Source organism: Phoxinus phoxinus, assembly GCF_949152265.1.
Source record: "Phoxinus phoxinus genome assembly, chromosome: 6".
NCBI classification, from domain to species: Eukaryota; Metazoa; Chordata; class Actinopteri; order Cypriniformes; family Leuciscidae; genus Phoxinus; species Phoxinus phoxinus.
The window spans coordinates 30410412-30434171 of record NC_136881.1 but is presented as its reverse complement, the minus strand read 5'-3'; the positions used below and the strand labels follow the sequence as shown (position 1 = coordinate 30434171).

General features: G+C 36.4%; 2 protein-coding genes and 1 long non-coding RNA gene across 3 annotated transcripts; 2 read left to right on the top strand and 1 right to left on the bottom strand.

Annotated features, from left to right (window-relative positions):
* The first annotated feature begins 48 nt into the window (after nt 1-48).
* Nucleotides 49-8134, top strand: cd5 (CD5 molecule). Its single transcript, XM_079616568.1, has 7 exons — nt 49-231; nt 787-838; nt 3563-3952; nt 4359-4478; nt 5432-5482; nt 5560-5622; nt 6322-8134. The coding sequence occupies exons 1-7, from the start codon at nt 124-126 to the stop codon at nt 6402-6404; spliced, it is 867 nt and encodes a 288-aa protein (XP_079472694.1). The 5' UTR covers nt 49-123; the 3' UTR covers nt 6405-8134.
* LOC307000756 lies at nt 6435-10277 on the bottom strand. The gene is made up of 3 exons (XR_013798079.1): nt 10137-10277; nt 8779-8867; nt 6435-6569 (listed from the first exon to the last, which is right to left on the bottom strand). It is a non-coding gene; the product is annotated as an uncharacterized lncRNA (long non-coding RNA).
* tmem132a (transmembrane protein 132A) lies at nt 8672-22522 on the top strand. The gene is made up of 12 exons (XM_079616554.1): nt 8672-9134; nt 9692-9779; nt 10118-10332; nt 10437-10646; nt 11928-12418; nt 12517-12669; nt 14539-14734; nt 17330-17473; nt 17561-17763; nt 19275-19500; nt 19923-20114; nt 21201-22522. The coding sequence occupies exons 2-12, from the start codon at nt 9698-9700 to the stop codon at nt 22005-22007; spliced, it is 2919 nt and encodes a 972-aa protein (XP_079472680.1). The 5' UTR covers nt 8672-9134; nt 9692-9697; the 3' UTR covers nt 22008-22522.
* Nucleotides 22523-23760: the final 1238 nt, after the last annotated feature.

Here is a 23760-nt window from a genome sequence, read left to right as displayed (position 1 = left end):
TTTTTCATACTTTTCTTCATTTTTTTTGTACGCCGCTCTCTTTGAAGTGAGGAAGCAGTGCACTGTGCAATCAAACACACTTGAGAATAATAGACACGCTCTACATGGAGAGAGAGAGAGAGGATGGGGGCGGGGAATGAAGATAGTAGTTCAACACCTCTGCTTATTTCCTTTCACTTAATTTTTCTTGTCACTTGCTGCACACATTTGTTCTTGTCAGTCACAGGCAAGGTAAGATCTGATAATATATTGTTAAAAAGCTGGTTAGAAGTCATGGTGTTTCATAGATGTTTGATGCTCTTTGATGAAGAAAACCTTCGAAACACTGTTGAAGCAGAGATGTGAAGACAGTTGTCAATTAAAAACAATAGCCGTACTGTAACATATCTAAAATAACATAAACAATCTCATTTAAAAGTGTGTCCGGTTTGTGTCAACAAATTGCCATGACAGTGTCATTGTAGTGAATGATATGTTCTTGTTTATTGTGGCTTAAGTCATGGCACGATATGAAATCTTTGCCGTAGGCTACTGATAAAAACTCAGGCTCAACATTTAAATATAGTCATGGTTGCTTATTATTTAGCTTTATCTGAACCGGACCCCTAAAAAGAATGAAACATAATTGGGCCGAGGCTCAATTAAATCTAACAAAAAGCACCAACAAGCATCTTGTGTACCAAAGGTCATTCATTTGACCTCTAGGCCTGTTATCAGTTTGAGTTACTTTATTTAGTCAAATGAAGTTAAATGAAGCTCTAAATGTTTGACACAACCTTCTGCCAGATGGAAAACTCTCTGCTGATGACTCTAGCGGCGCTCCTGCTCCTCGGTGTTCGTAAGTAATTGATTATTCCTAAATATACTTCATTGTTGTGATGCATGTTACATATATAATCTGCTCTGCAAAAAATATCTGCAGGCAGTTGTAGATGCTGATGTACAGTTAGAGGTTTATTTGTCTGTTTAATATTTTAATATATGCCTTTAATATATCAGCAATATATTCCTTGGTCCACAACAAAATGGACCAAGGAAGAACACTTAGTATTGCAATGGCTAGAATAGTCAGATGCTTTCAGTCACAACATTGTGCATTATATAGAAGAACGTTTATAATGCAAAACATTGTTAACATTAGGGCCTGCAAGTATGCATTAGAAAATGAGTGCAAGTGTCAATAGTGTCCTGATAAAATACGTAATTTATTGTAGTGTTTTTTATTATTCTTTCACATTCTTACTCTTAACTCCATATTTACTGGAAACTGATGGCAACACAAATATTTTAATATATATAATATTAAATATCTAATAGGGTGAATTCGGTATATGGGTCACCCTGCAAAAACTCTTCTTACACGTTTCCTTATTATTCATGTAAAAAAAAAAATTCTGCATACTGCATACTTCAATCTTGTTTCTTGCATTAGGTACTATTTGTCATGTGCATGTCTAGTGTTTTTTCAGACGTTATCCCAAAAAGTTGGCTTTGCTATATGGCAAAAATCATGGAACAATCTATACTTTAAAGGGGTAAATCCCACCAAATTTCATTTTTCAGCCCATTGTCTGAATAAATCATATCTTGTTAGAGTGCAATACACATTAATTGACCATTTAGTTTTGGAAAACCGTCAGAAAAACTATTACACTGTAAAAAAAATTGCTGCGATTATTTAGCACAACTTAGAATCCAACATTGTTTCAACTTCAAAAAGTATGTGTTCAAGCTTGACTTAAAATATTAAGTTTAGTTAACTTTAGTTTAGTTTGGTTAAGTTGGATATTTAAGTTATCTCAACAAATTTTAACTAATCGCAGCCACATTTTTTACAGTGTATAAAGAACAGGCGTTGTACTTCAAATGTTTGTAAACCATTTAACATATTTAACGCCAGCACTAATGAAATAGCTTTTGATATACACTAGTCGACATTTGAAGTGGATAAAAAAAATTCATCAAAGTTTTCCTAAGACAAGAACGGGTATTGTTCAAAATTCATGTATAACTTTGATGAAAGGTTTTGATCCACTTCAAATGTTGACTACTATATTTTTGTTTTCAATCAAAAATAAATGTACATTTGTTTTTATCAACAAGGACACTAAATTATGAATCAGTGAAAAGTGAAAATCTTTTATTTTATTTTATTGTATGTTGTCAAAATATGTTTATGTGAATAAGCATGTGCATTGTACATTATAATTTATATATATATATATATATATATATATATATATATATCATTTTTATTTTAAAATGTATTGATGTTAAAACACGTTTTAATGTTAATACATTTTAAAATTTAAATTAGTAATATATATTACTAATTTTACGTTTTACCAGTCATTTCATGCTTACATTTTATGTTTTTATGCAAATATGTGAATACCAAAAATCACCAAAATATGTATTTTGGTGATTTTTGGTAATCCAAATTGTAGATCCGTTAAGCACCTGATTCAGAAGTGCAATAGGGATCAAGCAATCATGCAATCATTGCAAATGTGCAAAGTGTGTGAATGCCTTCGAGCACAGTGCAAAAAGTGCAAGAGCGTAATGAGTGCAAATGATCCAGCTATCTGCTCTCTGACCTCAGTAACAAGCCGTTTTTATGCTCGAATAATGCAGAACATGTCACATTTTTACATACAAAATGTCAAATAAAGTTCTAGAGTTCTTAAAATGTCAAATGTTAGTGAGATGTTATTGGCGAGTCGGAGAATATTGGTAGCACACTGTATTCAAAATATAACATCACAACTGAAGCGATGTCTTGCAATGTGATAAAATAAGAGCACAGAGCAGCAACAACCGCAATCAAAATTATGAACATATACTGTCAAACCAAAAATGATTCAGACACCAGATATAATGTTTTACTGGCGGGTGCAGGACACTATAGTTAATTTATGTAAGTGAGGATAGCAAAATAAAGTAAACTGTGACATTATATCCAAAAATTCTTCATACAGTGGACTACCAGTAAAATGTATTAAAAAATGTGGGACCAAAAATGATTCAGACACTTTGACCTGACCATGTTTTGCTGAAGTGTTTTTTCTTTAATTGCTAATGCAAACTTTTTACACCACAGACTGAACAGAATTAAGCATTGCTTGGTAATTGGTTGAGATAAATTGCTATAATTGTGTACTTATATTTAACAGCTGACAACTGACAGCTATTCAACCTAATTCATTTTGTGAGACAGTCTAACAGACCGATGGCCAACACCAGTGAAATATCAACTGATTTGATAACTCTTCTTGTCATATTTTACCATTTCCTAAACAAACTGTGATAATGTGTGAAATGTTGAAGGTGTCTGAATAAATTTTGGTTTGACTGTATATAAGTATAATTAATTCTCTGCAGCAGTATTTTAATCAACTAACATTTCTTTCATTTGCATTTAACAATTAAAATGTTTAAAATGATTGGAATTGTATTTATTTTCCAAACTACACATTTTATGTGGAGAATAATATTGATATTCCAACATTTTCAGCATATTCCAGCATAGTCATGAACGTAATTGTGTGTTTTCCCTTAACAGGAGAAGGAACATCACAGTCTGCAACCCTAAACATCACCAACACAACCTCCTCAACCCCACATGCCTCAACCCCCCGTACTACAATATCCACTGAGACCCCATGTCCGAAAACCATCCAGCATATCACTCAGACTGTTGTGGCCCGGCTGAGGGTAATTTGGAAGAAGAGTCCGTGCGAGGGTCAGCTGTTTCTAAATATCCCTAATGGTCGAGCCCCTTTGTGCTCTAGCAGCTACATATCAGAAAGCTGGGGGAGTGATCTCTGTAAGGACATGAGATGTGGAGACTTCAAGGGCTTTAAGCCCACAAAGAAGGATAAAGGTCATGTGCTCACAACCAACATGACGTTAATCACGGATGAGTGCCACGGCCTGCAAATCACTTGCGAAGGTACACTGTAAAAAATGAGATGATCAATAAGTTATGACAACATATGTTTTTACATTGCTTTAACTCATCTAAATAAGTTAAGATATTTGAAACTTTTTTAATAAGTTACATATTCAACATTTTTTTTAAGTCAGTTTAATGTCATTTACGTTGAAATGACTTATACAGCCAAGTTGGTTGTACTTTTAAAAAAAATTAAGGCTGCAACTTATTTTTGCAGTGTATGTGTGTGCGTTCTTTTTCTTTTCCAGAGAAGAGTTTTACTTATACAGTCTATAACTCTGTATGTTGGAATGTTTTTTTGTTTTTTTTTCTTATCAGGTATCATCGACAAAATAATTGTTAACGCTATATGCTGTGCATTTTGAATAACGCATAATTTTCTTCTCTTCCCACATTTTCTCAGATACTCTAGGAAGTGAGTTGGCTGCCTATAAAGCAGTAACTGGCATATTGATTTTCTTGATGTTGGGAGTCATTCTGTTTCAGTACGGTCAGCCCACATACAAAGCCATCCGCAAAAGATGTGAGTCATGAAGCCAACGAGCGTGTCTTTAATCTCACATTACCTGTAGAAAATGTAAATGTTTATATATGCAGGCACATAGCACCATTCAAAATGTCTCTCTGTTTGCTTATATACAGTCCAAAATACTAAGGTTTCATTGAAAATCTGGGTAACACTTTACAGTAAAGGTTAAAAAATGGAACCTTTACTGTAAAGTGTTACCCAGATTTTCAATGAAACCTTAGTACTAGCTAAAAACGAACTACGTTAGTTGACACTGAAAATACTTCTAAAACATGTATTTATCTTAATGTTAATTTTAACATTTACTAATACATAATTAAAATCAAATGTTAAATATTTTAATATTATTTAATGGTACTTAGCTTACATGAACTAACATTAACAAAGATTTATAAATACTATAACAAATGTGGGCTATTCTTCGATGTTAGTTAAAAATAGTTGATGCATTTAAGTAAATTTTTGCGAAGTGTTACCAAAATCAGATTTTTTTTTTAGGATTTACATTTTTTTAAAACAAGGAAACATGATATTATAATATTTCAGATTATTCTTCTGTATAGGTCGCTAATCAAATCTAAGCAAATTAGTGAGATTGATAATGTGAACTCTTTATACAGACAGTCAGATGTTCTTCTTCCATTAAAGCACAATAACTTTTGTTTGTAGAATTCATGCATGTGGCGTTTATGCAGCTCGAGTGAATGACCAAATTCATGTTTATTTTCAACTCCATCTTTCACTCAAATTGTTTTGCTTAGAAAATCATTTGTAATAGCATTTTCACTATGCTTTTACGCATTTGAATCCCACTTATTAATATTGATGTGGCTTAAAAAAATACTGTTTGACACTGACATTCTCCTGTTGTTTTGCCACTGAATCTTTTTAAAATCCAAAGTAACATGCTCTGTCTGATTTGACTATTTTTACCTGGTTTGATGCAGTTTCACAAAAACGGGAGAGTCGCTGGGTTGGCCCGACTCAGAGTCAGAGTGGTGAGTCATCTCAAACATGAACACATTCATGACGGGGTAGTGAGAAAACATTCAGCATTGTCTTTTTCTTCTTTAAGTGTCCTATCACAGAGGTCAAGGTCCCCCAAACAACAACACGCTCAAGAGGCAATCCTTTCCTGGTGAGTCTCTCTCTCTCTCTCTCTCTCTCTCTCTCTCTCTCTCTCTCTCTCTCTCTCTCTCTCTCTCCTATTTGACCATTCTGAACTCTTTCTATTAATCTCTCACTCGCATTCATGCTCATTTACTCAATTACATAATGATGAATTGAGTATTATGATGTATTGGGATTTTCACTCAAATTGCTTTCATTCAAATCACGTGTGTGCTTTTTTGGGTTGTGAGATTGGATATGTTAGATTAAACTATTATATAACATAACATTTACTTTAAGTATCTAAATCATCGTCTATCATCATATGTGACCTTCTCGACAACAATTCAAATCATAATCTATAGATCTTTAGTTCAGTGGGGGAAAAACAATCAATTAGTAAAAAACTAAATTTTGTCCCAATTGACTGTAGGACTTAATTTATAACAAATAAACAAAATTGTTTATTTAATGATATTTTTTTTTTAAACAAGTTACCAAATTACCAAGTTTTTGGTAATGTTGCAAAATTAAAAAAAATTGGCAAAAAAAAAAGACAAGAAAGGGAAACCATATAAAATGAGCAGCTCATACAATGTTTAGTTGAATATTTGGTTCAACTGAGGTTGATGATTACTGACCATCTTATGAAAAAAAAAGTTCTTAAGAGTTTCAGACCATGCAGACACTGATGACAATTCTTCTTCTTTTTCCCCTGTGCTGTCAGGTTTGGAGAGGCTGACGGTAAACACGAGCAGAGAGCCCTCGTCCAACCGAAACAGTGACTATGACTCGTACGGCTTCAACTGAAGGCCCGTGCTCACAGAAGTCCTAAGAGTGTGTGTCCCGACCCGGGGAAGACCTCTCTCTGCAGTCTCACAGTCTTGTGTTGTGGGGATTTGGTCGCTTTGAGCTGTCCTTTGGCAAGTCGAGCGAGGTGTAAATATGTTTGAGAAGTTCAGCTGAGAAATCCATCTAGGATAGATTTAAAAAAATAAACAAATTAGTCTCAACGTAACCAGCAAAGTGCTTACTTTGTATCGCATAGCAGGCTTCATTTCATTATTCTTTTGTAATTACTTGATTTTGCTGTATATGCTTTCTAAACAGCCAGAAAACAAAATGGTATTTTTCTCATGTCCTGAAAGACACTGGCTTTTTTTTGTATATTTATACAAGTGATTGATTTTTTTTTCTGAGTTAGAGTATGAATCATTTTAAATAAACTAAAAAGAAAATCATTTAGATCTTTCGTGGTTTTTGACTTGGCTGCAGAATCAGAATGAAATTGGATGCTGCAAATAAGTTGAACACACGATTAACATTCTAGGATGGTTTTGTTTGAGCTTTGATGAGAAATTTCTTCTTCTGAGGTGACATGGAAGTGATGTAAAGGTTGGAAGAGGGAATGTGCTGTTAATGCACAATTTTGCAGCAATGTGGTTTCCTGTCGTAATTCTATTGACTTCCTGTTTGTGTTATTTCTGTCGCTCATGCTCTAAATATACTGTACTCATTCTTTTCACTTGGTTTCTTTGTCTTTCTTTATTTTACCCATTTCCTTCTTTTTTCTTTTAATATTTTCTCCACTCTCTCTCTCTCTGACCCAGTTGACTTTTATTTTTTTTAATACTGCACTCATAGAGGGTTTAAAAATCACAACAGCTTAAAATCTTATGCCTTGCCTGACTGATAATAACTAAGTGAAACTCTCTAAGTGCAGTGAGAGAGAAAGTTAAAAAGCTTGGAGGGTTTTTGCCTAAACCTTTCCCGATCTCCCAGTGTGTGTTTACATGAACAGCATTTCCGGATGGTTGTTTCAGTTCTGTTCATTATTTTTTTATTGCTTATAGTGGCTACCGGTTTGCAGACGATTTAGTCTCTCTTCATTGTGAGAACAAATACACAGCTGAGGGAACGCAACAGCAGGTTTGGTGGGAGAGAGTGTGCTGTGTGTTGTGTGTGTGTGTGTGTGTGTGTGTGTGGGTGGATAAGTGTCGTCTCCTCCTCATCCTCAGGTCAGAGTGAAGGATTAAATCTGTAGTTTAAATGAGGCTCCAGCAGAGAACAATGACAGATGACAACAGATTACATGCACAGATTAACAAAGAGACCACACTGGGTAAAATATCTAGTGCATCCATTCGCCATTTCTCCTTCTCTCAAAACTTGTGACACTGACATCAAACCTGCTTGTTTCCTGCATTCAGTCTATTTTCACATAATTGTTTTGCATTATCCAACATAGTCAAACTGTTAATCCTGACTATTTTGGATAATCATCATTCTGGAGGGCTATTATTCCCATCAGAGAGAAAGAAAATCTAAAGGAAAAAAATTATATTCATCACACGAGCTTAACTGTTTAACTTATGTTCGCAAATACAACCTTTGATTTGAATAATGTGTTAGAAAATGTTGAAAGGAAAATTAACTAAGATTAATAAATGCTGAAGTATTGTTCATTCTTAGTTCATGTTAACTAAGGTAGTTAACTAATGAACCTTATTGTAAAGTGTTACCAGTTTAATAAATTGTGCAAAAAGCAAATAATAAAAGATTGGAAATTATTGATGCCCTTAGAGAGTTTCAGTTTTAACCTCAAGTTAAATCATTTGAGCAAATGAATTGAGCTTGATATTTATAAAAGTGAAAATTCAGCAGTTTTGCTTATTTTTAAGATGCTACGAGAGGATAGATGTAATGAAAGGGTTGAGAAAGAGTTAATATGATATTCTTAGGATTTTATGTATTTAGATATTCTTAGTGCTTAAGGAAAAGAGAAAGATTAGATGGAAAAAGAGACAGTTCTGTGATTAAATACTTTTTTTTTCAGATGTATATAATGCCCTCATTCTTGCTAATAGGATTTTGCCTTTAATGTCGTCTGCAGCATTTCTCCCTCGTCTACTAATCATTAAGCCACTGAAATTAAACATTAAAAGCATTGAGATCCCATTTCTTTAATGTATGTTCAGAAACTCACCATTTATGACGACATAAATTCTGCATGTTTAATGTAGAGGACCCGGGGAGAGAGTGAGATTATGATGAGATAGGAAGTGGGTTTCATCTTCAGAATTACGAAGGGTTACTTGGAAGGACGTCAACTATCTTTGGCCAGACATATCCAAGATATAAAAAGAGAATAAATGGGGGAGGGTGAGAGAAGAGGATTATTTACCATTTAAAATGAATAAATCCGTATTGTGTGAATCCGGCTCACCAGCCAAAGAGGGGCACAGAGAGTGACTGACAGCTAGCAGTGCAGAGCTATAGATGACAAAGAGAAGAAACAACACTAAACTAAGGAAACAAGGATTTTCAAATCATTTGGACACTTCTGACATACCTGTACTTGGAATATTTTTTATATTGACAAAACTAAGAAAAAACTTCCAAAAGATAGATGCAAGCTTTCTGACAGATGATGGACTGATGAAACTCTGTGACCAAAATCACACATTGGACTGAGCATGTCTGTGCGAGGAGAGTGATATAATACTATCTGAAAATTGAAAATCTGAAAGGACCATTGAGGCAAGTACAAAGTTTTTGGAAGTTTGATGGTGTCGATTGTTTTTTGTTTTGCTTTATGTTATCTTATTTTACCTGAAATTATTAAAAATAAAAATAAAGGTTCCAAAAGGGCAGTGATGCCAAAGAAAAAAACATTTTTGGTTCCCCAAAGATTTCTTATTGATCAGTTTTATTAAAATGTTAATAATCTAAACACATATATTTCACTATTTACATTTAGTAATATTTTTACATTTACACTATTTACATTTAGTCATTTTTTTCCACTATAAAGGAATGGAATGGAAATGTTCCATATATGTTAGAAGTTCTTCATGGAACATTTATGTTAGAAATAGATGCCAATCAAACTCAAAACTCAACCAACTCAATCAAAAAAACTAAATCAAACTTAAATAGATGCCATTAAAGAACCTTTATTTTTAAGTGTAGTTGATTTTTGATGAGTGATTTTAATGGATTTCAATAAAATAATTTAATAATAAATAATTTAACAACAACAAAACTGGTCAACTATTTAATATTCAGAATAGCCTTTATTGTTTGCTGTGTTACAGGGTGTTATGGATTTAACGAGTCTCTCTAGACTCAAACGGAAGTCGTCTACAATGAGACTGGTAATCCTTCACTTATTCATAATCCTCTGTAAGTTTGACTTATTTTTTACACTCCCCAAAACACTACATGACACACTTTACTTTATGTCGTTTAGCAGTGAGATTTTTTTTCTCTCTTTTTTAAATATTTTGGAGGGAAACCCTAATTATGTAGAGCACTAGGAGAAAGACATTCTTCTGAAATTTTTTAGACCAAATTTGAATGTGTAAGCCATTTTTATTTAATTCTTTAAATTTGTAAATCAAAGTTTTACGTGTTGTGGTTAATCTGGGAGAATATGAGATGCTTAAACAATAAACCAATTATTGTTACTAATCTCAGTAGAACTAAAAACCCAACTTCCCTATTTATTTCTTCATCAAAAGCCCATTGTCAGACACCCACCTCCCCATCGCTTCCAGTCCGGGTCACTGTTCCCTCGCCATGGCAGTCTTTCCCCCTCTCTCAGGCGGATCTGGGCCTTCTCTTCACCAACTCCAGCCCCTTCTCTTCCACCCAATCCCTGCTCCTCATGCCTCCATCAGGAACGGCCTCCAAACCTCTTCTTCGTGCTACATTTGGTTCCTACACCATCACACAGGTAAAACAGTATTGATTATAGTTAATGACCTTTATCTCACTCAACTTCAAAGATAAATAATGTGAAGTTACTTATTCTGTGCTTCCACTTCTTGTGTTCTCAAGGTGATGACTGAAGACATTCCTCCTCTGACTCCATCTCTCACTGCATCGCTCCTCTCTAAAACCATTGTCAAAGAGATTGACGGTGAAAGAGGAGAGCGGTTTGAGGTGCGAGTGCTATTTCATGCAAGGGGTGATGTTAACAGAGGAACCTGCGTTACTCTCCATGCTTTCAAACAGACCGAAGAACAGAAAGCTTCCTGCATCACTCAGGTACTGTTGGTCAATGGCACCATAGATGGGTCAAGGACAAGAATTCTATAAAGCAAAGAGTCAAACAAACCTCAATGATTACTCTGACTCTTCCACTGCCGTATATATATATATAGCCTATATATGTCTGGTCAAAATATTTCAGATGTATATTAAAATATGTTGTAAACCGTACAGCTGTTAGGTGTCTTGGTTGTAGTGAATCGCACAAACAGAAAAAAATCTAGAATACGTCTTTAATAAAGATAGCTGGAATTATGAACTCAGGAGAATAAACATTCCACATAAATGCTAACAACAAAAAAACGGTAAGAACTCAAGTCAATTTAACAAACTTAGGCTACGTTTACACGTGGCTGGTTATTTTCATAAACGGACATTTCACCCTCTCCGTTTTCAGAAAAGTGTTCGTTTACACGAACCCGTGTATATGCCGTCAAGAGCATGCCAAACCTATAGGTGGCAGTGTAACGAGAAGCTCAAGCCCACGTTAGCAGAATCCCGAAAATATAGGTCGCACTTTTGACGCAGTGCAAGTTCTGTCGCATACTGTGACGTCGACTGCCTAAAACTCCGTTTTTCTCAGTTTACATGCAAACGTGCAAACGGAGTTTTCCAAAATCTCCACTCTGGCCGGAGTTTTTAGAAAGAATCGTTTTCAGAGGAGAATTCTCCGTTTGCGTATAAACGAGAGTCAACCGAAGGGAAATGTCTCCGTTTTTCAAAATAACCATGTACGTGCACGTAAATGGGGCCTTAAATACACAAGGGAGGCTAATTAACAGAAATTGAAACAGGTGGATAACATAATCAGTAACCAAGGGAACTAACTGTTGAATACAGACGGGCAGGCAGGGCAAACCAAAAAAGAAAAACTTTATATGCGTCTTGGGGGTGCTTTATAAAATGGCATTTTGGGTGCCTGACTGAAAACGGCTTTCTAAAGTGCAAGTTTTTGAAAGAGGTCTCCGTGTAAACCACAAAAACACGAATCTCTGAAGACGATGACGTCATGCACATGCGTATCATCGCCATCTAATGGCCTGCCAGCAGAATACAACGTTTTCAGTCGTTTTCGCGGTGTCAATGGGGATTGTTTTGACTATGGTGTCGTCTGTACCCAGAAAACGCAAAGGAAAAACTTCTCAGTTTTAAGCATATAATTGTCGTGTAAATATATTATAAAATATACTTCAAGTATATAATATACTTCAAGAAAATACATTTCCAAACTTCTTCAATATTATTATCATTAACAAGTATTCTTTAATTTCTTCTCAGCCACCTTTTGGGTTGTGTATGGTCAGTCTGACACTTCCAAACGACTGGTTTGAGCCTAATCAGAACATCAAGGCAAACCTGGACCAGATTTTCAAGCAACGCCACCTGAGCAGAAACCGTTCTCGTTCCCGAAACCGTGGGAGAAGGCATCCATACGTGCCAGGACGACTCAGGGCCCAGTCTGATAAAATTCAGCTCTACTACTCTTCCTTTGTGTCCAGTCCTAAAGTCGGACCCCCTAGGTGTGCGGAGGAAGTATTACAGCAATCAGACAGGAAGATGTACTTCATTGGTCCTGTGGGACTTGAAGATCAAGAGATCAACAAAACCAAGCAAAGCGCTGCATGTTTAGACGGACAGGCGGAAGAGAAATTTTGGTTGGATTCCAATGTGCTAATTGTCTACAGCAAAGGGCCTGTACGTGCTGGACAACCAATCAGAGTGTCAGTAAACTTGAGAGCAAATTTTAGTGGGGAGTCACTGACCATTAGGTAACATTAATATTATTACATTACACACAATTGCTCAGCACATTTTATGTAAAAATGTATTGTATATTATTGTTCACAATTTTTTTTTTCACTATCAGACTGAAAATGAAAAAAGGGTTGTTGTCTTCAGAGGTCCATCCCACTACAAACTCTGACCTGTGGATGGTAAATGTAGAGAGGACATCGGGTTCTAAACATGATGTTATTTCCATCACTAGCCAAAGCACGGGTACTCATCCAGACCGCACTGGGTAAGAGGAATAATTACTGCCCCTAGAATTAATCGGTACAGATCTATTTTATGTCATTATATTATATAAAAAAATGTGGGGTCAGTAAGATTTTTTTGTTGTTGCTGAAAGAAATGAATATTTTTGTTCAACAAGGATTAGTTCACCAAATTACTAATTACTCACCCTCATGACGTTCCAAACCCGTTCATCTTCTGAACATAAACTAAAATCTTTTTGATGAAATCTGAGAGATTTCTGTCCCTCCATTGACAGTCTATGCGCAACTACCACTTTGACGCTTCAAAAAGTTCATAAAGAGATCGTAAAACTAACCTAAGGTTTGGAACATCATGAGGGTGAGTAAATAATAACAGAATTTCCAGTTTGGGTGAATTAAACCTTTTAACTGATCAAAAGTGACAGTAAAAAATATATATATTTAAAATAAATGTTGATTTTTAAAAAAACTTTCTGTTCATTAAAGATGCCTGGAAAAAAATATATCACGAAAATATTAAGCAGAACAACTGTTTTCAACATTGATAATAATAAGAAACGTTTCTTGATCAGCAAATCAGCATATTTTACTGATTTCTGAAGGATCATGTGACATGAGGAGTAATTCAGGTTTGCCATCACAGGAATAATTTAAATTAGGGGGAGAACGGGGATGGTTGTAACACGGGTCAGTTGTAACAATTCCAATCTGTCCGATCAGGAACTAGTTACAAATCACCTGATTCACTTCGCACATGCTTAGTTTAGTTCTTATTCCACATGTGATAAAGTAGAGCCCGGTGGCAGACACAGCAGTTAGAGTGGTAAGAGTTAGAGTGGAAAAAACAATTTTGAGGTAAGAAAGTAACTTTTTTTTTTGTTGTTATGGGAATTTCTGCTTTGTAGTTAAACTCATCAAACTTTTATTATGTTTATTGTGTGTCTGTGTAGATATTTTCCATGCAAGTTGTTAGTGCTAATGTTTTGCCTGTTAGATGTAAGGTGAGCTAGTTCATGGCTACATGACTCTGGGTTAGTTGTAACAACAATGAAACACACACACACACACACACACACACACACACACACACACACACACACACACACACTGTTCAATTTTAATTATGGCCAATACTAACACTGCCAGTAACAAACATGCTTACAAACAAACAATGTTTGTGTTAAAGTTCAATTTATAATGGTCAATTACTATGACTGAGAGTGACAAACACACTGAGACTAAGAGTGACACACACATCAGTTATATTGAAAAGTCAGTGTTAAATAAAAACCTTTCAAAATATTTTTTTTTGTCAAAATCCTTATTTCTTTATGTTACATATCACCCCGGTGGATATCATAATGTAACATCTCACCCCAGGGTATGTTACAACTAACCCAGACTATAGGGTGAATTGTAACATTTCACTCCTCGTGTTTGAAACTAAACCATGCATTTTCTGTTTGTGTTGCAAAGATAATAGCTATGTCATTTAATAGCAGACACTTGTAACTAGTTTGGATCACATTTTGAACACACTGACTTCAAAGTACTACAAGATAGACAGAAAGGTCAAAATTGTTACAACATCCCCGGTCTCCCCTAAAAAAGGTAAATAGAAAACATATTTTAAATCACAATAATATTTCACAAATCCACTCATTGAAAAAATAACATTGATTCTAAAAGCTTATCCACAAGTCCAACTGTTAAAAGTACAATCTTTAACTCTAATAACAGTTTTGTAAGAAAACAACATTAAAAGTCCTTTATAGCCTAGTTTTGCTTTTAAACCATCATCATCATTAATCACAAACCTGAAAGCTAGTCAAGAATACTTTTCCATCCATCCTTTCCTTTTTGTCTCTGTACCTTTTCTTCTGTTACAGCACATCTGCTCTAAGCCAGGTCTCCTGTCTTTCATTTGAGGCTTTACACAAAAACTTCGGCGTAGCGATGACTGTCACTGCTAGCTGGTGGGTGGAGTACTCAACACGCAAGTTTGCAGTTTCACCACACGGGGCAGTCACAAGCTTTTTCTCCTTTATCGACAGAGAAGTGATGGGCATTGCCCCAATCACAGAGGTATGTCATAAATCTATTGCTAATTTCCATATGCACGCAATAAATTATTATAAGGATCACCACCAGATTAAGAAGTCTCTATGTCTTCAGTTTAATATTCTACCTTTCCCCATTATATCAACTTGTCTATTTCTGTTGTATCGGGTTTATTTTACGATCTCTTTGTTAACGTTTTGAATAGAACAAATTCAGAGCATGCTAGGTATGAAAGCGAGGCTGTGAGGGATATATACTTGCCGTGTTTTCAAAGCTCCTAGATCACTTATCATTTTCCACAGCTCATGTAGTCTGGGGTTTATTGTCTAGCCTATTCAGGGCTCGCAGAATTTCTAAATCGCTGGTAGCCCTTCGGGCAGGCACTCTTCAGTTTTTGGTAGCCAGAAATTAATTTTACTAGCCCACATAAAAAGACAATTTTTAATGTAGAAAACATGAATCAAAAACTTTTTCAAAACACAAATATCAACAATTGGATGTAAAATAATCAAATTAGAATCATCAATACAAATATGTATTGGGGGTGGGGGGGGGGGTGGGGGGTTATTTTGCGAGCCCTGCAAGTACTGAAATTTCTCAGAAAGATATTTTGCAGTTTCATCAGAAGAACAATCTAAAAACTACGGTGGCCCAGTAGTCCACAACACAACGCAATTTAAAAAGCAAAAATAAGTTCACAAGACAACGAAATTAAGTTACAAAGTCACCTCTTAACAATATAGATTGTTTCAAAGCAGCTTTAGAAATTAAAGTAACAGATCGTTTTGGCTTTACAGCAGCTCTAGAATAAAGTTATTGTCCAGCTAAAGTTAGTTTTGATTGATTCACTTCCGTCGCAACGATCATTTATTAACTTAGGGGGCGCTAACACAACACCGTTCTAACAGAAAACCCTTGATGCCATCCGGCCCGCTCATTTGCACAAAACAGTGCCTGGTGGCTCAAGAACTCAAACCATGAAATAGGTTCCAAGGTACAAGCCTTGAAAAATGTATAATACAGAATTTTTATCGCTTCCGCATAGCCATGTGAACCGGAATTATCCCGACAACGTTTTTTATATGTACAGAGGTAAAGGGAAGGGAAGGAGGCCTTCACAGGGGAGAGACTAGTTGACACTTCAGGACTGCGTTGTCGTCGTGTCCAGGCGCAGGTCCTTCATCAGATCCAGATACGGCCTGGATCACAACATAACAAAATTAATCCACAACACAACAGAAATGAGCCACAACACAATGGAAAATGTACAACTCAATGGAAATAAGCCACAACACAATGGAAAATGTACAACACAGCTGAAATGCTCTCGACCACTAGAGGGCTCTCGGAGTGCGATAAAGTTAGTTTTCCTTGCCATTGTTCTATAGTCTTAATATATATCAATTCCACGATTAGTTTTAACAGTATGTAACTATTGTATATCGACATAAAATATTACTTCAAAATCACCTACATGAATTATAGCTGCGTATTTATACTCGAGAATGCTTTGGTGCACCACCACAGCACATGATCCCTAAGGGAACGTCTGGCAAGTCCACCAAGTGGTTAAAACGTATAGACCTTATGTAGCCCCGCCCCTTTTCAGCGCTGCGCTCGTTGTCTTTTGTCTTCCGGTCCTTATTTTCACAGCGATCTTGCGTATTTATGAATGAACGGCTAGTTTTAAAATCTTCCCGGTCTACTAACATTTGTTGAGACATTTGCTTTAAACATTACAATGCTCATGATAACTTTAATTAACTCTACAATAAGTAAATCCACATCACCAGTGAATTACTCTTCGACAGCGATGCCATAGAAATATACAGAGCGACAGCAAAACCGGAAGTTCAAAGACAATATTCTAAAGATGGCTGGGCGCATGTTTCTCTGGCGCATAAGGTCTATAGAACAGTGGCATAACTTTATCGCGCTCCGAGAGCCCTCTAGTGGTCGGGATAATATCCGTTGTGTTGCGGCTTTATTTCGTTGTGTTGTGAACTTATGTTTGCTTTTTAAATTTGGTTGTGTTGTGTAAAAAACACATTATATAACAGTACACCCCTGAAGAGATGTACATCTATCCCTCGTAGGGCTGTTAAACGATTAATCGCATCCAAAATAAAAGTTTGTGTGTACATAATAAATGTGTGTGTACTGTGTATAATTATTTTGTATATATAAATACACACACATTCATATATATATTCAAGAATTTTTATTTATTTATATGTAAAATATTTATAATTTATAATAATATAAATTATACTGTATATAAATCTATATACAGTATATACATGCAAATATTTCTTAAATATATACAAGCATGTGTGTGTATTTAAATATATAAAATAATTATACACAGTACACACACATTTATTATGTAAACACAAACTTTTATTTTGGATACGATTAATCGCTTAACAGCCCTAATCCCTCGACAGCCTCGCTTTCATTCCAGTTAACCCTAACCCTGACCTCAGAAGGTCACGACTGACCAATCAGAATTAAGCATTTCAGAGAGCCTTGTAATAATGTTTGATATTCAAAGTAATATGTGTAAGGAAGACAGGAAAAACATGGTGTTTTAGTGAGACCCAGTTGTTTTTTTTGCAGAGCAACACAATTATCAACACAGCCATCTTGACAAGTCAGCCTGTGTCACTTCCTGTCATCGTCCTAGCGGTGGGTCAAGATGGCAAAGTATCAGATGTGACCACAGCGGTGAAGTGTCATTCAGCCAATGAACATATCATCAAGGTACCGGTATATAAATATTTCAGAGGAGGTCTGGTCTAATGCATAACATATATAAACTCATCTGATGGCTCTTTTCTTTGCTGGCAGGTTTCTCATGATTGCTCTGTGCTTTTTGTGGACGGGAGTGAATCAGGAAGGGGCAGCACCTGTGTGGAGCTGGAGTTTTCTTTGGGAACCTTCAGTGGCTCTTTGTGCTTGGCTGTGTGGGCTCCAGTAGTTCCACTACGTGTGTCTCTCTCTGACTCTGTCCTGAGTCCCATCAATGGCTGGAATTACTTCAGTGAGAGCGGGTATGCAATATTTGGTTACTCTTAACAATAAGGTCCCATTCGTTAACAATATTTAATGCATTTCCTTGTGAAAAAAACAACAACACTTTAGCATACTTTTAAAAATAGTACTTAATATGGAAAAATTTACTTTGCAAAATAAATGTCATATTTTCAGACACTTAATTGCATGTTAGGGATACTTCATCCAAAAATGAAAATTTACTCACCCTCATGTTGTTCCAAGACTTTGGTTAATCTTCGAAACATAAATTAAGATATTTTTAATGAAACCTGAAGGTTTATGTTCATCCGTTAAAGGAATAGCTCACTTAAAAATGAAAATTCTGTCATAATTTACTCACCCTCAGGTTGTTTCAAACCTGTATAAGTGACTTCCTTCTGCTGAACACAAATAAATGTTTATATTTTGTAGAATGTCATTAACCAGACAATTGACTTCCACAGTAGAAAAAATATATACTATGGAAGTCAGTGGGGTCCATCCACTGTTTGGTTACCGACATTCTTCAAAATATCTTCTTTTGAAACTTTGAAGATCCAAAAATGTCATAAAGGCGTCATATAATGAATCCTTATGAATTTATTTTTAATCCAAGTCTTATGAAGAGATATGATAACTTTACATGATGAACAGATTTAGACTTTTTACACGGAAACAATATCCAACACACATACATACACGTCACACATGTAAACACAGATAAACACGATCAATCACGCGCTTGAACAAACCTCATTGGTTCTCACTCATCACACAATGCACGTTTGAGCTTCTGTGTTTACCATACAGTATGTCGATGTGTATGCGTGTGTTTCTTCACAAGACTTTGAAGATATGGATTAAACTGCTTGATTCATTTTACAACAGGAGGGTGAGTAAACAAATTTTAATTTTTGGGTGAGCTAATGGGAAACAGGCATGGAAATGTACTATCTTTAAGTACACTTTCTTCACCAATTAGCATTAAGCTTTGTATCAGCAGAAAACCTAAAGTATTTTCGAATTACCATGCTTCTCATTTTTTGTTTAGAAAAAAATCTTCCTATGACGCAAAAATCGTCATTTTGCGTCATCAGAATATTTCCTGGCCAGAGGCTAAAAACTACAGCCAGTAGAAGGAGCTAGTTCCTCATGTTTTCAACCCGCCCATAGTGGGTGGGATCTCACTCACTGAATGTACAAACAGTGTCAGACATCTTTTTTTTAAGCTAAGCTAACAGGCTCTTGCTCTGTGGAGAAAGCTGAGTAGTAGGGGTGACCATACGTCCTCTTTTTCCCGGACATGTCCGGCCAGGACTGTCCGGGCTCTTCCTCCCGACCCAACAGGTCTCGCTCCTCCGCTGCAACAGCAGCAGCTCCGGCCAGCTCCCGCTCCCCTACCATCCGCGCATCGGACCCACGCACCAGACCTCGAGATCGCCCAAAATGTCCGGGACGCAGCTCCTGCTTTCCACAGTTGAAGTTTTCATAGTTTATGTTAACTAATAGTTAATGTCTCTTTTTTTAGGTGTGAACCAGTTTATCAGAGGTCCGCTATACGGATTTTGGCACAATTCAGCGCCCATTCAGCAGCCCAAGGAGGCCAACCAACCTACATGCTCGGATCACCGGATTGGTTTGTGGATGTGACCGAACTTGTCCAAGATTGGCTGAGGATAGAAAACCCATATATTGCCGCTCTTGATAAACAAAGACATCTAATTGGCTTGAAGCCTGGAATTACATCTTTATATGTTGGTATCTGAATTTACTGTCAGAATGTACAATGTTGCATTGTACATTAACAACCTAAAGGGATAGTGCACCCAAAAAATTACAATTCTGTCATCATTTATGTCATTCCAAACCCGTATGACTGTCTAATGTGACACTCAAAAGAAAAACATTTTTTTTGGCCATACAATGGAAGTAAATGGGGTCCAGTGTTGTTATGGACCCCATTGAATTTTATTGTCTAGACCAAAACTTAGTATTCAGTATCTTCTTTTGTGTTCTGCAGAAGAAATAATGTCCTACAGGTTGGAAACAACATGAAAGTGAGTACCGGTACATTGATGACAGGATTGTTATTTGTTGGTGAACCATCCCTTTACATATGAACCTGTCTTGGTTCCTAATTTCCTCCCCTAATTGCTTCTCATATCTGTTTTTCAAGGTGATATCAAGCCAGTGGGATGGAGTGCTTGGAAGGACTAATGTCATTGTAACCTCTGAACCTGTCACTCCTGGTGACCTCTCTGTTCAGTTGGTGGGAGGGCTTGGCCTGTCAGTTAATTCCAGCCCATCTCATCCGTCTATTGTCACAGCAACAGTGAATGCTCACAACACACTGTACAACCATGGGCAAGTAAGTATACGACAATTCACCCTGACGTCACAACAGTAATAGACGTTCTTCCGGGTGGCAAAAGCCGAAGCGCTACTATGGCAATGCTAGTAAATTGCTTGGAAGGCATCGTCGGCAGTAAAAAAATCAATAAAAATTAAACTTTTTATTTTTATTTTTTATCATAACAACTGTATTTAATTATATAATTAAAAAAATATAATAAATATGTAATATAGTAGGCCTACACATAATTAGCTAAATACTCTCTATATCTATTTTTTCTAGCCAAAATAACGTGCTATATATCATGGTCATTAAATGGCTTTCCTAAGGTAAATGTTAGGTAACATAATTGTCCTCCTGCTGTTATATTGACCTATTTGCGTGGTTGAAAAACACTGATTGGTCGATATCATGTATGTATGAGGAATAAACATTTCGGTAAGTTGCGTGAGAAAATGGATGTGTGGGGTGAGAGCGTGTGAAAAGTGAGTCTCACGGTCAATGCATGAGAGTTGGCAGCCCTTTACTTCAGGCAGTTACTGGCAATGAGTCTGATCTTCAAAAGAGACAAGTTTACTAATATCTCGAATGTCCCCGGCTGAAGATAAATGCTCTGCTATGATTTTGTAGATGGACCGTTTTGAGAAATACGTTACACTAAGCAGAGTTGAAGGGCAAGCAGGGTTGGCAGCAGAAAGGTAAACTTTGGATGAATCATATCATTTCGATTTCCTACTTTTAGCACTACTTTTGACGACACGACGTCAACTCGCTATAACCTCCTCCTCACCCACAGGAAATCGATAAAACCCTACACCTTTTGCTGTATATGTGGCAGCGCAACCCCAAACACAACACGGTTTCATCGTCGTTTCAACTTTGATCAACAACAATGTTTTTAACTATGTAACTGTTCCAGTAGCCGACTGGATCTCCTCAGTTAGTCAGTAGAAGCCGCTCGCGTTCTGCCACCCGGAAGTATCTTGGTGCCTATTGTTTACAAACATTCTGAAATGCCCTATAGGGAGTACTAACATTATAATGCTATTCATTCTACCAACTTTGTTCTATTTCTAATTCTTTCTGCTCTTTTTTCATTAGGAAGCATCTGTCAGTGTTTGGATCCAGTTTGATGACGACACAGCCCTATCGGTATCTGCCTTTAGTGGGATTCCCTTCGCTCTCCGGCTTTCCTCTTTGGCTGAGTCTGTGGTCGCTGTGACACCCGCTCCATCACAGCGCGTCTTGGCACAAGGTGATGGCGGAGGGCCTCTTGTGAAAGCCGAGCTCCTGGTTTCCACCTGTGAACCAGCGTCTAACCATGTTGAAATGGAAGAAAAAGGTAGTGAAGCAAAAAGATTGGCTAAAGGCTCTGGCTGGATAAGGGTGAACCTGAACACAGACTTTTGGCCAATGGGAAGTGAGGAAAACAACTTTGAGATGCACGATGTGACTGATATGCTTGTCGACTCCAACAAGGATCTGTATGAAGACTTTGAAGATCAGCAAATTATGGTCAATTCTACAAGTGAATATGATGTTGGTAATGACATATTTAAAAGAAATGACTTGGAACATGCGGTTTTGATCCCCAACCACGAAGAGAGTGTTGTGTATTTATCTCCTGGGGTGGAAAAAGAGAGGAAGGAGGTTAAAACTGCTGATAGACAAGTAGAGATTGGCATTGGAGCTGTCCTTTCTCTCCTTTGTCTTTCCTCCCTCCTTTTCCTGGTCAACTGCCTGCCATGTGCACTGAGAGAACAGAGGAACAGAGGAAGACGAGAGGGAAATGCAAAAGACACTGTGGAGGAGGATGAGGAAACTGAAGAACAAGAGGAGATAAGGGTAGAGGGAAAACAGTGTAGTGAAGTGGTATTGGGAAATGATGACAGAAGGGAAAGGAAATGACTTTTTGACTTTCATAATATCTTACACTGCTTATTACCTTGTACATATCCTGAATAAGTCTTTACAGTCACATATAGTATTGCCGTGCCATGCCATTTTAGCTGCTGACATGTGTGGTAATGTAAGGTATTATTACTTCAATTGTTTGCTATTGTTGTTTCTGTTTTTTCTTTCAAAGACATTAATACAAGAAGATACAACATATTGTGTTAATATTGCCATAATAATGCATTAGAGAAAACATATGAATACACAAAAACTTTTTTTTATGATCTGAATAACTTTAAGTCAAACTTAGGCAAACTTTTTAACTCTGCTTAAATATTAAATAAAGGTGAATTTATTTATTTTTTAATTCAATGTTCATGTTCTTTTGCTAAAACAAGGAGTTGGCAGTGTTGAGTCACATACAATATCTAGGAATTTATTATTACCATAAGACTGATGTGATTCCTAATGTATTCATTATCATGGTAGGTGGTAGAGTTAATTTACAACTAGAAACGTATTTATACAACGATAACTCATATTTGAGAACTCATATTGCATAAATAGCTATGCAGAAACTGGTCAATCAATCAACTATGTATGTCAAACTGAATGACTACATTACTAATCTTCATCAAAACAACATATAAACTTCACATTGCACCGCTCCCTGGTGGTCTAGTGGTTAGGATTCGGCGCTCTCACCGCCGCGGCCCGGGTTCGATTCCCGGTCAGGGAACAAATGTTTTGGCCCGTTCAACAAATACATTCGACGCAACAAGCGTGTTAAATAATTTGTGCATCTGAACCTTTTACAAAGTATAATCTTAACAGATACACACATCAGAGGGTTTCCCGATGCATGTTAATTGTTTGTTTTGTCAAAAACAACTTTTAAATGCATTCTAACTCACAAATTGACCGACAAAGATCTTCAAAAAGTCACCAAACCTAAACAAAATCCTGTAAACCCGTAATGTTGAAGAGGAATAAACATAACCCGTATGCGGAAGAATGAGTTAATAGAGTCATTAACACTGAACAGAACTCTGGGAGACAGCAGCAGAGTGGCGCAGCGGAAGCGTGCTGGGCCCATAACCCAGAGGTCGATGGATCGAAACCATCCTCTGCTAAATGTTTTCCAAAATTAACTAGCTTATTTTCCAGAGAGCGCCCAATATTTAATTCAGAGCTTCAGCTTCTTTTCTTTCTTTTATCAAATGACCATTTACCGGTATATAAATATATTTAATGGTTTCAAATGACGTGTGGTTTTCTGCAGAGTTTTTATCAGACAAAATATCGTCTACGTTAAATATAATCTTGGTTTTATAAACAGGCACTGTACAGGCAAGTTATATAGATAATTTCAACATTTTCTACAACGCGTTGGAGATTTGGATAATCCAGATGTTGGAAAATACGAACCCTACCTTTTCGTTTTGATCCGCTTTTGGAGTTCAAATTGTGATGAAATAATTCTCTGAAACAAAAACAATAAATAATCGCGCCCAACGTGGGGCTCGAACCCACGACCCTGAGATTAAGAGTCTCATGCTCTACCGACTGAGCTAGCCGGGCTGCTGCTACAGAAGTAATCTTGATTAAAATATTCGATACAAAATAATTACATAATTATATTAACATAATTATTCGATAATATTCGATACAATAACGAACATTTAATTATATTCAATAACATTACTTAAATTACTTAAAATAGCAGACTTATTTGGACTGGCAAACCCACTAACACAGCGCGAAT

Bases quoted from the DNA above. Each gene is read 5' to 3' on its own strand.
- cd5 (XM_079616568.1), top strand. From the start codon at position 124: ATGGGGGCGGGGAATGAAGATAGTAGTTCAACACCTCTGCTTATTTCC. The intron at 3,953-4,358 runs GTACACTGTAAA...ACATTTTCTCAG, and splicing joins CCTGCAAATCACTTGCGAAG to ATACTCTAGGAAGTGAGTTG. The intron at 5,623-6,321 runs GTGAGTCTCTCT...CTGTGCTGTCAG, and splicing joins CAAGAGGCAATCCTTTCCTG to GTTTGGAGAGGCTGACGGTA.
- tmem132a (XM_079616554.1), top strand. From the start codon at position 9,698: ATGGATTTAACGAGTCTCTCTAGACTCAAACGGAAGTCGTCTACAATG. The intron at 10,647-11,927 runs GTACTGTTGGTC...ATTTCTTCTCAG, and splicing joins AAGCTTCCTGCATCACTCAG to CCACCTTTTGGGTTGTGTAT. The intron at 17,764-19,274 runs GTATGCAATATT...CTCTTTTTTTAG, and splicing joins AATTACTTCAGTGAGAGCGG to GTGTGAACCAGTTTATCAGA.